The sequence below is a fragment of the Podarcis melisellensis genome, assembly GCF_964234715.1.
Source record: "Podarcis melisellensis genome assembly, chromosome: 18".
Taxonomy (NCBI): Eukaryota; Metazoa; Chordata; class Lepidosauria; order Squamata; family Lacertidae; genus Podarcis; species Podarcis melisellensis.
In genome coordinates, this window is record NC_138536.1 from 4719065 (window position 1) to 4732811 (window position 13747).

Sequence of the window (13747 nt, forward strand, 5' to 3'; positions counted from 1 at the left end):
CCCACAAAATTCCCTGTGAACGGACCAGGCACCCACAGATTTCGGTGCACACGGCATGGCAATCATGGGCCCAGGCACCCAGAGTCACAGGGACAAATTGGTGCACCTGGGACACACACACCTGCGGGCCAAAATTAGCTGGATAGCTCAGTTGGTTAGAGCAGGGGTTTGGCAACCTAAGGCCCAGGGGCCGGATGCGGCCCAATCGTCTTCTAAATCCGGCCCACAGATGGTCTGGGAATCACATGGGTAGAATGTGTGCTTTTATTGAAATTGCATCTCTGGGTTATTTGTGGGGCATAGGAATTCGTTCATTACAGTGGTAGCTCAGGTTAAGTACTTAATTTGTTCCGGAGGTCCGTTCTTAACCTGAAACTGTTCTTAACCTGAAGCACCACTTTAGCTAATGGGGCCTCCTGCTGCAGCCGCGCTGCTAGAGCATGATTTCTGTTCTCATCCTGAAGCAAAGTTCTTAACCCGAGGTACTATTTCTGGATTAGTGGAGTCTGTAACCTGAAGCGTCTGCAACCCGAGGTACCACTGTGTTTTCCAAAATATAGTCCAGCCCCCCACAAGGTCTGAGGGATGGTGGACCGGCCCACAGCTGGAAAAGGTTGCTCTATGATTCTATGAGTCTATGGGACATGGGTGGCGCTGTGGGTTAAACCACAGAGCCTAGGACTTGCCAATCAGAAGGTCGGCGGTTCGAATCCCTGCGATGACAGGGTGAGCTCCCGTTGCTCGGTCCCTGCTCCTGCCAACCTAGCAGTTCAAAAGCACATCAAAGTGCAAGTAGATAAATAGGTACCACTCCGGCGGGAAGGTAAACAGCGTTTCCATGCGCTGCTCTGGTTCGCCAGAAGCGGCTTAGTCCTGCTGGCCACATGACCCGGAAGCTGTACGCCGGCTCCCTTGGCCAGTAAAGCGAGATGAGCGCTGCAACCCCAGAGTCGGCCACGACTGGACCTAATGGTCAGGAGCCCCTTTACCTTTACGATTCTATTCTCTTAAATTATGTTCGGAAAACATAATTTATCTGCCCTGGCCTGTAGTTCTGGCTAACTCACAGGATCCATTGGGTTTTCCTGTTGTATTTTTAATGTTGTGAACCGCCCAAGTGATCTTCAAAGGCACTCTGCCCATGCTCAAAGGCACACTGTCTGTTTCAGCGGCTCCGCCTTGCTGGACTGGAAAGGCGCTCTGCACATGCCTCAAAGCACATTGCACCCACACTGATGATTTGGCGGCTTCCCCTTGCGGGAATCATGGAAAAGCACTCTGCCCATGCCCCAAAGCACATTGCACCTGCATTGATGATTTGTCGGCTTCCCCTTGCGGGAATCATGGCAAGGCGCTCTGCACATGCCCCAAAGCACGTTGCGCTTAAATTGATGATTCTTCAGCTTTCCCCTCCTGGAATCATAGAAAGGCACTCTGCACATGCCTCAGAGCGCTTTGCGCTCACATTGATGATTTGTCGGCTTCCCCCTCCCAGAATCATGGCAAGGAGCTCTGCACATGCCCCAAAGCTCTTTGCGTCCACACCGATGATGTGGCGGCTTTATGGAAAGGCACTCTGCACATGCCCCAAAGCGCGTTGCTCTCCCATTGATGATTCGACGGCTGCCCCTTTCGGGAATCATGGAAAGGAATTCTGCACATGCTCGGAGTCACGACAACCGGGCGAGAGGCAAGGGAGGAGATCGGGCTCCGGAGGGAGGGCTGAGTCCCAGCAGCCCGGCCCCTCGGCTTCCCGCCCGCCCCTGGGCAGCGCCGGCTCCGCCTTCTGGCTTCCTCCCGACTCCTTAACTCCCAGGGTTGCGGCCAGCGGACGCGGATCTTCCGCGGGTCTTTCTCCGGCGATGTGAGAAGCGTCGCTTGCGCCGCCTGCGCCGGAGCGCATCCCCCGCGGCCGCGGAACCATGGAGCGCGCAACCAGGCTGTTCCTGGCGCTGGATGTCCTGTGCCTCGTGGTTGGTAAGGAAAACTCGCCCCCCCTTCCCAAAAAAACCACACTACTAGCCCCCCCACTTCGCTGTCCTCTGTTCTGTCTGCGTTTGGACCCCTTCCCCAAATTTATCCGTCCCTTTACGCACCTGGAAATGGGGAAAGGGCGCATCTCCTTGGACCCCCCCTCAGTCAAAGCTGCCCATCTAAGACTTAAGCAACCTGGCCAAAGTCGCCTCCATCTCCCCCCCCCCCAAAAAAAATCACCAACGAGGAAAGGGGGGTGCGCCCCATTTTCGCCCAGCTAAACTAACCAGGACACCCGCAAAAATTGTGAATAACAGGCGTGGCTTTTGCAAATTCCTCCCCCCCCCAAAAAAAAACATTTTATGGGGAGGGTCTTCTGGGAATTGCTCCTTAAGTCCGCTCTCCCCCAACTGCTTTTGCTGAACGGCCGCCCACCCCCGGAAAAAAAAAAATATCTGGGATATTTGCCTAACTTGAGACACTCTGGGTTTTAAATGGGGAGGGGGGGGTCTGAGTTAATTTCCTTTTTCCCCCGGGAGCCCTCTACTCTACTCTAGTTAAGCATGTCTGTGCCTTTAAAAAAAAAAATACCCCCCACCCCCTAAATTCAAATCCCCAGCAAGGAATGATGAAATCCATTATACAGTCAACCTCTTGGCTTTTCGGGGGGGGGGCGCACACAGCCACACACCCCATATTTTCCTAATTTGGTCTCCTTTTGTTGCAAGTTCTAAGTCATCTTCTCATTTGTTACCGCAAAGGGGGTGTGTGGAATGGCCCTGAGGTTTTATTGATACCATCTGGGGGGGTGGAGAAGGAGGGGGGATGAAGGACCACTCCCTGCCCCCCCCCAGTGCAAAGAAACGTTGGCTTGGTTCGCGTGCCAGCTCATCTGAATCCCTCCTTTTGATTCCTCTGTGACGGATTGCCGCCACCCCCCAAAAAATCCCCCACGACGGAGGGAAGATTCGAACCCAGCGCCGCTGTAGAAATCAGCCTAGACTGAATGACTTCTGCGATTCTCTGGTTTTGATCGGTCTCTTGTTTCAAGAAATGTCCTTCCCGCTGTCTGTCGACTGCCTAGGGTCTTAATTCCACGACAACCCTAAAAGGCGGGCCAGGGAGCCGTTTTCTAATGCTGCCTTTTTTTCTGGGGGTGGGCGCTGAGGCTGATGATGGGATGGGTGGCTGGAAGGCGATATGGATTCAAATCGGTTTGACCCACTGCCATTCCGCTCTTTGCTCAGAATTATAATATCCTTCCTGCCGACTGCATGGTCCTTGGGGCAGGTTATGATAAAGGGACTCCTGACCATTAGGTCCAGTCATGGCCGACTCTGGGGTTGCGGTGCTCATCTCACTTTATTGGCCAAGGGAGCCGGCGGACAGCTTCTGGGTCATGTGGCTAGCAGGACTAAGCCGCTTCTGGCGAACCAGAGCAGCGCATGGAAACGCCGTTTACCTTCCCGCCGGAGCGGTACCTATTTATCTACTTGCACTTTGAGGTGCTTTCGAACTGCTAGGTTGAAAGGAGCAGGGACCGAGCAACGGGAGCTCACCCAGTCATTGCGGGGATTCGAACCGCCGACCTTCTGATCGGCAAGTCCTAGGCTCTGTGGTTTAACCCACAGCGCCACCCGCGTCCCTTCAGGTTATGATAGTTTGCAGTAAAACTCACATATATAAGACCCCAGAACCACTCGGTCCACCAGCCTTTAGCTCCCCTGGCACGTGGTGTGCAGCAGTCTTGGTGCAAGTGGGAAGCGATTAACGCAAGATTCTAGTCCTCATCGTTTCCAAACAGAGGTCTGGTTTGCACCAGAACCTGCCTTCTGTCAAGTCAGGCCGTTGATCAATCTAGCCTGGCATTTCCAACTCTGACCGGCAGCAGCACACCAGGGTTTCTCATGCAGTCATAAAAAAACTGTAGAGTCGGAAAGGGACCCTACGGGTCATCTAGCCCAACCCCAGAATCTTTTTGCTCCACGTGGGGCTCAAACCCACATCTCTGCGATTCGGCGTCTGCCAACTGAGCTGGTCTTGCTAGCTAGGGACAATGGGAGTTGTGATCCAGCAACAGTTTGGGAGGCGTTGCTTTAAAAGGGAAAGCAAGGTTTTAGTCCTCATGTTGGCTGGTTTAAAGAGGAACTTGGTAAACGCCCTCTTACTGAGACAGGCACTGACCGGCAGCATGCAGAGATCTTTGTGCAGGGAGTGCGCTGCTTGCTTTCTGGAGCTGGCTTTCCCCCCAGGGCCTTTCAGCGGGTTGGGATAGATGACTGCATGGGGTCCCTTTACGATTCTAGGGCAGGGCACTGGGTGAAGGGGAAGAGGTGGGGAACGTGAGCCCGGCCTGGCCAGCAACATTGCAGTCTGCTCCCTGCCCTCTGGCCAGGAAGGGGGTCAGGTTTGTCTTCACTTTGAGATTCCTGGAGGTGATTTTTTGGCTGCCGGCGGTGGCCAAACCGCCCTGCCCTTCGCTTCCGTATTTGCCTGTCAAGGTTCATTAGCAGACCTTTAAACCGATGTAGAACAAGAGCCGTGGAGCAAATGAGAAGCCCAGAACGAGCTCTGCTGGATCAATCGTTGGACTGGTCATGTTGTGTGGATGCCTGACTAATAATAATAATAATAATTTATTATTTATACCCCACCCATCTGGCTGGGCTTCCCCAGCCACTCTGGGCGGCTTCCAACAAAATATTAAAATGCAGTAATGCATCAAACATTAAGAGCTTCCCTAAACAGGGCTGCCTTCAAATGTCTTCTAAAAGTCTGGTAGTTGTTGTTCTCTTTGACATCTGGTGGGAGGGTGTTCCACAGGGTGGGCGCCACCACCGAGAAGGCCCTCTGCCTGGTTCCCTGTAACTTGGCTTCTCGCAGGGAGGGAACCGCCAGAAGGCCCTTGGAGCTGGACCTCAGTGTCTGGGCAGAACGATGGGGGTGGAGACGCTCCTTCAGGTATACTGGGCCTTTGAGGCCGTTTAGGGCTTTAAAGGTAAGCACCAACAGTTTGAATTGTGCTCCGAACTTAAAAATAGAAAGCGCAATGCTGGTGGTCAACAAACGCCTGTAATCCGAGGTATGACTGTATAAACACCGACAACTAATAGAAAATTTACCGTATATACAGAATAAAAGAGGTTTAAAGACTCTCTCAAGGCAAATCTTTAAAAATGTAGTATAAACACTGACAACTGGGAAACACTGGCCTGCGAGCGCTCCAGTTGGAGAACAGCCTTTCCCAAAGGTGTCGTGGGCTTTGAAGACACTCGAACTCAGGACCAAAGGGAGAAACGTGCTAAGAGGAAGGCATGCTTGGCAAACCCTCACCCGGATCAACTCCCACCCGGAAACCAATGTCCCCACTGTGGAAGGACGTGGGGATCCAGAATTGTCCTCCATTGTCACTTACGGACTCACTGTTAAAACCGTGTTTATGAAAGACAATCTTACTCGGCTACAAGGGATCGCCAAAGGGGAAGAAGAATCGTTGTCGAGTTGGACGGGGCTCATCCAGTCCAATCCCTTGTGATACAGGAATCTCGGCTAAAGCATCCCCGACAGATGGCCCTCCAATCTCTGCTTCGCAGCACCCAACAAGATGCCTTTAGGAAAGCCGCAATCAGGATTCGAACACAACTCTCCCTTCCCGGAATTTCCGGCGAGTGGCGTTCAGAAGCATTGCTGCCTCTGACCCTGGAGGCACACCATAGTCACCCTGGCTAGTCGCCATCGATAGCCCTCTCCTACCCACAGTTTGTCCAATCCTATTTTGAAGCCAAGCCATTGTAGTCTCCAGTGGCGGTGAGTTCCGTAGTTAATGCATCGTCTCCCATTCCCAGCAAGGTTCATGAATTTGAACCCCAGGACTGAAGCGAGTTGACTCTGATTGTTCGTCTGGGACTCCAGATTTTGCAGGTGAATCATTCCGAAGGAAATCAGCCCTGAGTGCTCCCTGGAAGGACAGATCCTGAAGCTGAGGCTCCAAGACTTTGGCCACCTCATGAGAAGAGAAGACTCCCTGGAAAAGACCCTGATGTTGGGAAAGATGGAGGGCGCAAGGAGAAGGGGATGGCAGAGGACGAGATGGTGGGACAGTGTTCTCGAAGCTACCAGCATGAGTTTGACCAAACTGCGGGAACCAGTGGAAGACAGGAGGGCCTGGCGTGCTCTGGTCCAGGGGGTCACGAAGAGTCGCACACGACTAAACGACTCAACAACAACAATTTATATCCCATCTATCTGGCTGGGCTTCCCCAGCCACTCTGGGCGGCTTCCAACAAAATATTAAAATACAGTAATGCATCAAACATTAAAAGCTTCCCTAAACTAGGGGAAAATGCAGCTCCCCCTGCAAGGACTTTTTAGTTTGGAGGAAAAGGTGAAGATCAACAGGACAGAAGTGTATTAAATGATAAACGGCACAGAGAGAGAGGAACTCACGACTTGCAGACATCCAGCAAAGTGGAATGCTGGGAGATTCAGGGCAAGATAAAAGCAGCATGTAGTTGAACTACGGAACTCCTTGCCACAGGGAGTGGCCACGAATTTAGGTGGTTTTTGATAGAGGATTGGGCATATCCGAGGAGAACGAGAAGGCTACTGACCATGACATCTTTCCCAGCAGAGCACCGCGACGCTTCCGAATGCAAGTTCCTGGAAACCACAGCTGGCTCTCGCACTCAGATCCTGCTCAGCGGGTATCCCACTGGTTGTCGACCGCAAGACTAGACACACCATTGGGCCTGATCCAGTCACCAGGCTCTTCTCAGCGTTCCCTGGTATGCAGTTACATTTCGTAGGGATATGTATTTAATTGCACGGTTCCTGCTTAGCTAATCTCTTTTGCCTTCCTGTTCCTCCCAAATTTTCTTAATAAAATACAGGCTTGAGCCCCCAAAAAGTTAAGGAACACAAATCTCTCAATGGGTTGGATGAAAGGATAGAATAACTTGGTTTCTCGGTGTGCCAAGTTTCCCCACGACACACAATTTTTTTTTGGGGGGGGGGAATAAGCAATATTTGGATGATTTCTGCAGCCAGACATCTTAAGGACATGGAAAGTTGACATTTGATAACCGCCACCTTCCGAGAAGGAGCCTTTGGGTTTGCATTTTATTTCATTCTTTTTAAAAAATGGCAATAAACAAGTACAGATTTTCCCCCGAGGGCAAAAGTACGCAGGAGCTGATTGCCATCTTCCCACAGGGCCGAAGGTCGTTGTCTCTCTCGCTGCGGCCTGTCCCTATCATCATTCCCTTCTCATGGCAAACCGAAGTGGTTGAGGGCCTGTCATTTTGAGAGCAAAAGAGGGCCTTTGGGGGAAAATAAGGGAGCGATTTCTGCACACTTGGGCGAAGAGGGAGGGGGCCTTGTTGTAACCAAAAAGAAAAGGAAAAAAAAAGAGGCCTGCAGAATAGCAGGGGGAGGCGAGGCAGGGGAACTCCCTGCCACTAGAACCGTTCCTCATCTCCCTCTGTATTCTATAGTATAATGTGCAATTAAAATAAATAATAATAATAATAATAATAATAATAGTAATAAAAATAAAAAACAACTGTTCCAGATTAATTAGAGACTATCATGGGTCGTGAGTTCGAGTCCCACGCTGGGCAAAAGATTCCTGCATTGCAGGGGGTTGGACTAGAGACTCCCAGGGTACCTTTCCAACTTTATAATTCTAGGATTCTATTATTATAATGGAGGCGGAAGAGCCCTGCATTCAAATCCTGCTACTGAATGGCTTTGGGAAAGTCTCTCTCTCTCTCCTAAGAACCAATTCATCTGTATATCCGGAATAAAGCACATTGACACTCCCTTCTGATTTGTTGTTTAATTGTTTTGTCGTGTCCGCCTCTTCATGACCCCCTGGACCAGAGCACGCCAGGCCCTCCTGTCCTCCACTGCCTCCCGCAGTTTGGTCAGACTCATGCTGGTAGCTTCAAAAACACTGTCCCACCATCTCGTCCTCTGTCGTCCCCTTCTCCTTGTGCTCTCCATCTTTCCCAGCATCAGGGTCTTTTCCAGGGAGTCTTCTCTTCTCCTGAGGTGGCCAAAGTCTTGGAGCCTCAGCTTCACGATCTGTCCTTCCAGTGAGCACTCAGGGCTGATTTCCTTCAGAATGGAGAGGTTTGATCTTCTTGCAGTCCATGGGACTCTCTCCAGAGTCTCCTCCAGCACCAGAATTCAAAAGCATCCATTCTTCGGCGATCAGCCTTCTTGATGGTCCAGCTCTCACTTCCATACATCACTACTGGGAAAACCAGAGCTTTAAATATATGGACCTTTGTTGGCAAGGTGATGTGAAGTATCTGCTTTTTAAGATGCTGTCTAGGGTTGTCATTGCTTTTCTCCCAAGAAGCAGGCGTCTTTTAATTTCGTGACTGCTGTCACCGTCTGCCGTGACCATGGAGCCCAAGAAAGTCAAATCTCTCACTGCCTCCACTTCTTCCCCTTCTATTTGCCAGGAGGTGACTGGGGTTAGATTCCCCCATATAGTTTTTCCGTGAGTGGCTGCCTAAGGAAGCATATCTCTACCCCCACTGTCCAGCCTGGACACTGAGGTCCAGCTCCGAGGGCCTTCTGGCAGTTTCCTCCCTGTGAGAAGTGAGGTTACAGGGAACCAGGCAGAGGGCCTTCTTGGTGGTGGCGCCCGCCTTGTAGAACGTCCTCCCATCTGATGCCAAAGAGATAAACAACTACCTGACATTTACAAGACATCTGACAGCAGCCCTGCTTAGGGAAGTTTTAAATGTTTGATGTTAAATCGTGTTTTTAATACAGTGGTACCTCAGGTTACAAGCGCTTCAGGTTACAGACTCCGCTAACCCAGAAATAGTACCTCAGGTAAAGAACTTTGCTTCAGGATGAGAACAGAAATTGCATGGCGGTGGTGCAGTGGCAGAGGGAGGCCCCATTAGCTAAAGTGGTGCTTCAGGTTAAGAACAGTTTCAGGTTAAGAACGGACCTCCAGAACAAATTAAGTTCTTAACGCGAGGTACTGCTGTATTCTGTTGGGAGCCGCCCAGAGTGCCTGGGGAAACCCAGCCAGATGGGTGGGGTATGAATAAATTATTATTATTATTATTATTAGTGCCAATGTTGTCTGTGGTTCTTTCCTTCTGGGAGAAGGCGGCGCAAGGAGCTATTGGACAGTATCTGTGTAGTGGAATGCTAAGTCCTGAATTGTTTAGGGAAGTTTTTAATAACTGACGTGCCAATGTATTTTAAATCTTTTGTTGGAAGCCGCCCAGAGTGGCTGGGGAAACCCAGCCAGATGGGCGGGGTATAAATAATAAATTTAGTATTATTGTTGTTGCTGTTGTTGTTGTTGTTGTTATTTGTTTTGGGGAGGAGCTAAGGAAGTGGGCGGGTCAATGGAAGCTCCTGCCTTAGCTAGATTTGCTTAGCCAGGAAGGCTTTCCTTTGTTTAAAAACCACCCATGCAGAAATCAAGCGATTCCGTAAGCTAAACCCTCCCACTGCTTTTTGCATGGACCTTTCTCCCTTTGACAACTGCTGTTCTTTCAAAGTGACCATGCAGAGCCCGGCCTGCTCTTTAGGGTTGTCGTGTAAAGTAAAAGTAAAGGGACCCCTGACCATTAGGTCCAGTCGTGGCCGACTCTGGGGTTGCGGCGCTCATCTCGCTTTATCGGCTGAGGGAGCCGGTGTACAGCTTCTGGGTCATGTGGCCAGCAGGACTAAGCTGCTTCTGGCGAACCAGAGCAGCGCACGGAAACGACGTTTACCTTCCCGCCGGAGTGGTACCTATTGATCTACTTGCACTTTGACGTGCTTTCGAACTGCTAGGTTGTCGTGACGAAGATGTAAAAGGGAAATCATAATAAAAGCAGCAACCAAAATCCTTGGAAAGACAGGGAGAGGCAAATGCCATGAACAGGGAACAGGAACGAGCCGATCACTTTAAGGAAGTATTTTTAATTGCCGGCTAAAAGATACTCCGGATTCCGCCGGCAAAGCGTTTGTTCCAATTTTTTTAAAGTGTAAACACCCGTAAAGGTTGGAGATGCATGCTTACAATCTTTGAAGATGTCTGCCCCTTTCCTAAGCCTCTGCAAAATATGCTGTAAATGTGAGGAAGGATAGACAGTTAGATAAAAACATCACACATTTGATGATTTAACAAAATCCATATGATTCACTAAGGCAGGGGTGCCCTTTTTCAAAGAGGGCCAGATTTGAAGTGAACATGCGTGAGGGCCAACCAAAGACTGTTGCTGAGCTTTTTTAAGGATTTTACCCCAGGACAAGTGGGACGCGGGTGGCGCTGTGGGTTAAACCACAGAGCCTAGGGCTTGCCGATCAGAAGGTCGGCAGTTCGAATCCCCGTGACGGGGTGAGTTCCCGTTGCTCGGTCCCTGCTCATGCCCACCTAGCATTTTGAAAGCACGTCAAAGTGCAAGTAGATAAATAGATACCGCTCTGGCGGGAAGGTAAACGGCGTTTCCGTGCGCTGCTCTGGTTCGCCAGAAGCGGCTTAGTCCTGCTGGCCACATGACCTGGAAGCTGTACGCCGGCTCCCTCGGCCAGTAAAGTGAGATGAGCGCCGCAACCCCAGAGTCATCCGCGACTGGACCTAATGCTCAGGGGTCCCTTTACCCTTTACCTTTACCCCAGGACATACACTGCCACAGGGGCCAGATTAAATCGACCGGCGGGACGGATTAGGCCACTGAAACAGACTTTGGACATGCGTGCTCTACGGCGAGGGAGCAACTATCCAAGGAAGAAAGGCTACAGAATTGGAGGCATAGCTGTCAACTCTTCTAAAGGGAAATTCCCTTGTTCCGAATAGGATTAAGAAAAGGGGAAAGTTGACAGCTATGATATGGGGCCGCTTTTTTGTTTAGACAAAAGTCGAGCGAGAGGCGACATGATAGAAGGCTGCAAAATTACTGTATTTTTCCCTCTATAAGATGCACCAGACCACAAGACGCACCTAATTTTTGGAGGAGGAAAACAAGAAAAAAAATATTCTGAATCTCAGAAGCCAGAACAGCAAGAGGGATCTCTGTGCAGCGAAAGCAGCAATGCCTCTTGCTGTTCTGGCTTCTGGCATAGCTGCACAGCCTGCATTCGCTCCATAAGACGCACACACATTTCCCCTTACTTTTTAGGAGGGAAAAAGTGAGTCTCATAGAGCAAAAAATATGGTATGCGCAGTAACGGAGGAAGGGTTTTCCTGCATCTCGTGAGCACCCAGAGGAGCCGAATGTCGGGAGATTCAGGACAGATAAACTTCTTCGTGACGCGGATAGTTTGAACAGTGGAACTCCCTGCTACAGGAGACTCGCCAACTTCAAAAGAAGATTAGACCAATTCGCTGTGCACTGCCTCCACCGATTAAGACGTTTCAGAATACCGGTTGTGGGAAACTGCAGGGAGGGAGAGCAGTGGCGTAGCGGGGTTTGCTGTGTCCCGGGGCATGCAATCGCGCTACATCAGTCCAGGCCTCGCTGCCGAAGCGCCCTCCCTCGCACTGTGAGCCCGGCCAGACAATGCAGCCCTCGGATCATTCCTCGCAAAGCAGCTGGTGTCTGGCAGGGTGGCGTGAGGAGCCAAATGTCACACGGAAAATGTGCCCGGGGCCCGGCAACCCGCCCTCTACACTATGCCCCTAGGGGAGTGTGTGCTTTTGCGCTCGGAACCCACTTTCAGGTTTCTCGCCTGTGCTGCAAGAACAGGAGTTTGGGCCAGCTGGGCCTGATCCTGCAAGGACTTCCTGAGAGAAGAGGCTGACTCAGAGTCTCTGGAACGAGCTGCCGGATCAAAAGATCCGGATTCGAGAGAGAGAGAGAAAGCTCTGCCCGTCCGCCGACTCTTGTTCGCTCTGCATCGGGGTGTGGTTTGCTGCCTGAGAAGGCTTGGCGTGGGCTGCCTTTGAAACTCGCTTGCGGCTTTGGCGAGAACTTTGGCTGGGCAGGTACGGAATGCAGAAAATCCACCTGGATTGAGTAACTTTCTCTTCGGCTGTTTTATCTTGAGCCTAGCCCAAGCGCTTTTGCTTTTTGCATGCACCGCACTCTGAAAGCCATGGGTGGGCAAACTAAGGTCTGGGGGGGGGGGGATTTTCGTGGCTTACTTGGGATTTGAACCCGAGTTCTCACAGTCTATTTTTTATATATACAGAATATATAAAAGATTCAGAATATATTTTTTTCTTGTTTTCCTCCTCCAAAAACTAGGTGCGTCTTGTGGTCTGGTGCGTCTTATAGAGTGAAAAATACAGTAATATCCCAGAAGGCTTTGATCTTAGAGCAAGTCCACCACATATGCATAAAATTCCCCTCCTTCTCCTTACATTTGCAGCAGGCTTTATCCTGGTTCTAGTTCTCCCAGTCTCGATCCCAACAGCGTTTCAGCCAACCTTCCTGGGATCGGTTCCCTTGGACGCTGTCTTTGCTTTGATTATATTTACCTGGTTTGGTTAATATATCTAACAGAGATCTCTGAAGGAGACCACCTCCATGCCCATTTTACAGGTGGGGAAAGTTGAGGCCAACCTGCTGGCCTCGGAGACAGGGGGCGAATTGTGAGGCTATGCTCTTTCGGACGGCAGCATCACGGGGAGGAATGTTTTACTGGATTACTGCAATGCACTCTTTGTGGGGCTGCCCCTTGAAGACGACTCAGAAACTCAATTTGGGTACAAAATGCAGCGTCTGGTTCCATTCAGACCCCTTTGGGTGCTGAGATTGGCAGAGGGAGGCCCTCTTGGTAGTTCCTCCACCCTCAGATACTCAGGGGGTGGCCGCATGTGTGCGCGTGACAGTCTTATTGGTGGCAGCCCCTAATCTGTGGGTCTTTCTCCCCACAGAGGTGCATCAAAACACCTTCATTTTTCAGCTTTTGGGGAAAGATGGAGACGCACCTTTGACACTTTTTCAGACCCATTTTATTTTTCTGGCTGTTAAGCTGCTCTACCAGTGGTGTCCAAACCTTCAAAGAGGGCCAGATTTGAGGAAGTGGAGGGCCGTGAGGGCCAACAAAAGTTGTTGAGGTTTGGTTTTTTTAGGATTTTACCCCAGAAATAAACTGCCACAGGGCGGAATTAAACCTACTGGCAGGCCAGATTAGACCCCCAAAACGGACTTTGGACGTGCCTGCTTTCAACTGCTTTCAACATGGTGCTTTGATCGTCGTAACGTTCATTGGGGTCGAAGGGTTGATAATAAATAAACAAACGAGCCTCCTTATACAGGAGTAGTATATCTCCGAACGTCAAGTGTTGTCATCTAAGAAGACCTCCTTCATGCCCGGCTGGCAAATTTAACTAGAGGCTCCGGTGGAGAATGGCAGATTGCGCTGCTATCCAACTCCTCGAAAGACTCCATCAACGGCGTCTCCGGAAATTTTTACACATCACTTGGGAAGACAGGCGAACTAATGCCAGTGTACTGGAAGAAGGCAAAGATCACCAGTGTGGAAGCGATGATTCTTCAACATCAACTTCGTTGGACCGGTCATGTTGTATGGATGCCTGATTATCGTCTTCCAAAGCAACTACTCTATTCTGAACTTGAAAACGGAAAGCGTAATGCTGGTGGTCAACAAAAGAGGTTTAAAGACTCTCTCAAGGCAATCTTTAAAAATGCAGTATAAACACCAACTACTGGGGAACACTGGCCTGCGAGCGCTCCAGTTGGAGAACAGCCTTTACCGAAGGTGTCGTGGGCTATGGAGACACTCGAACTCAGGACGAAAGGGAGAAACGTGCTAAGAGGAAGGCACGCTTGGCAAACCCTCACCA

General features: G+C 50.5%; 1 protein-coding gene across 1 annotated transcript in view; it reads left to right on the forward strand.

The window, feature by feature from the left end:
- Positions 1 to 1810: 1810 nt before the first annotated feature.
- PLPP2 (phospholipid phosphatase 2) overlaps positions 1811 to 13747 on the forward strand; it is a 25051-nt gene continuing 13114 nt past the window's right edge. The window contains exon 1 of the mRNA XM_081895847.1: positions 1811 to 1977. Coding sequence (XP_081751973.1) covers positions 1923 to 1977 — 55 coding nt within the window. The 5' untranslated portion in view covers positions 1811 to 1922. The remainder of the gene's footprint in view (positions 1978 to 13747) is intronic.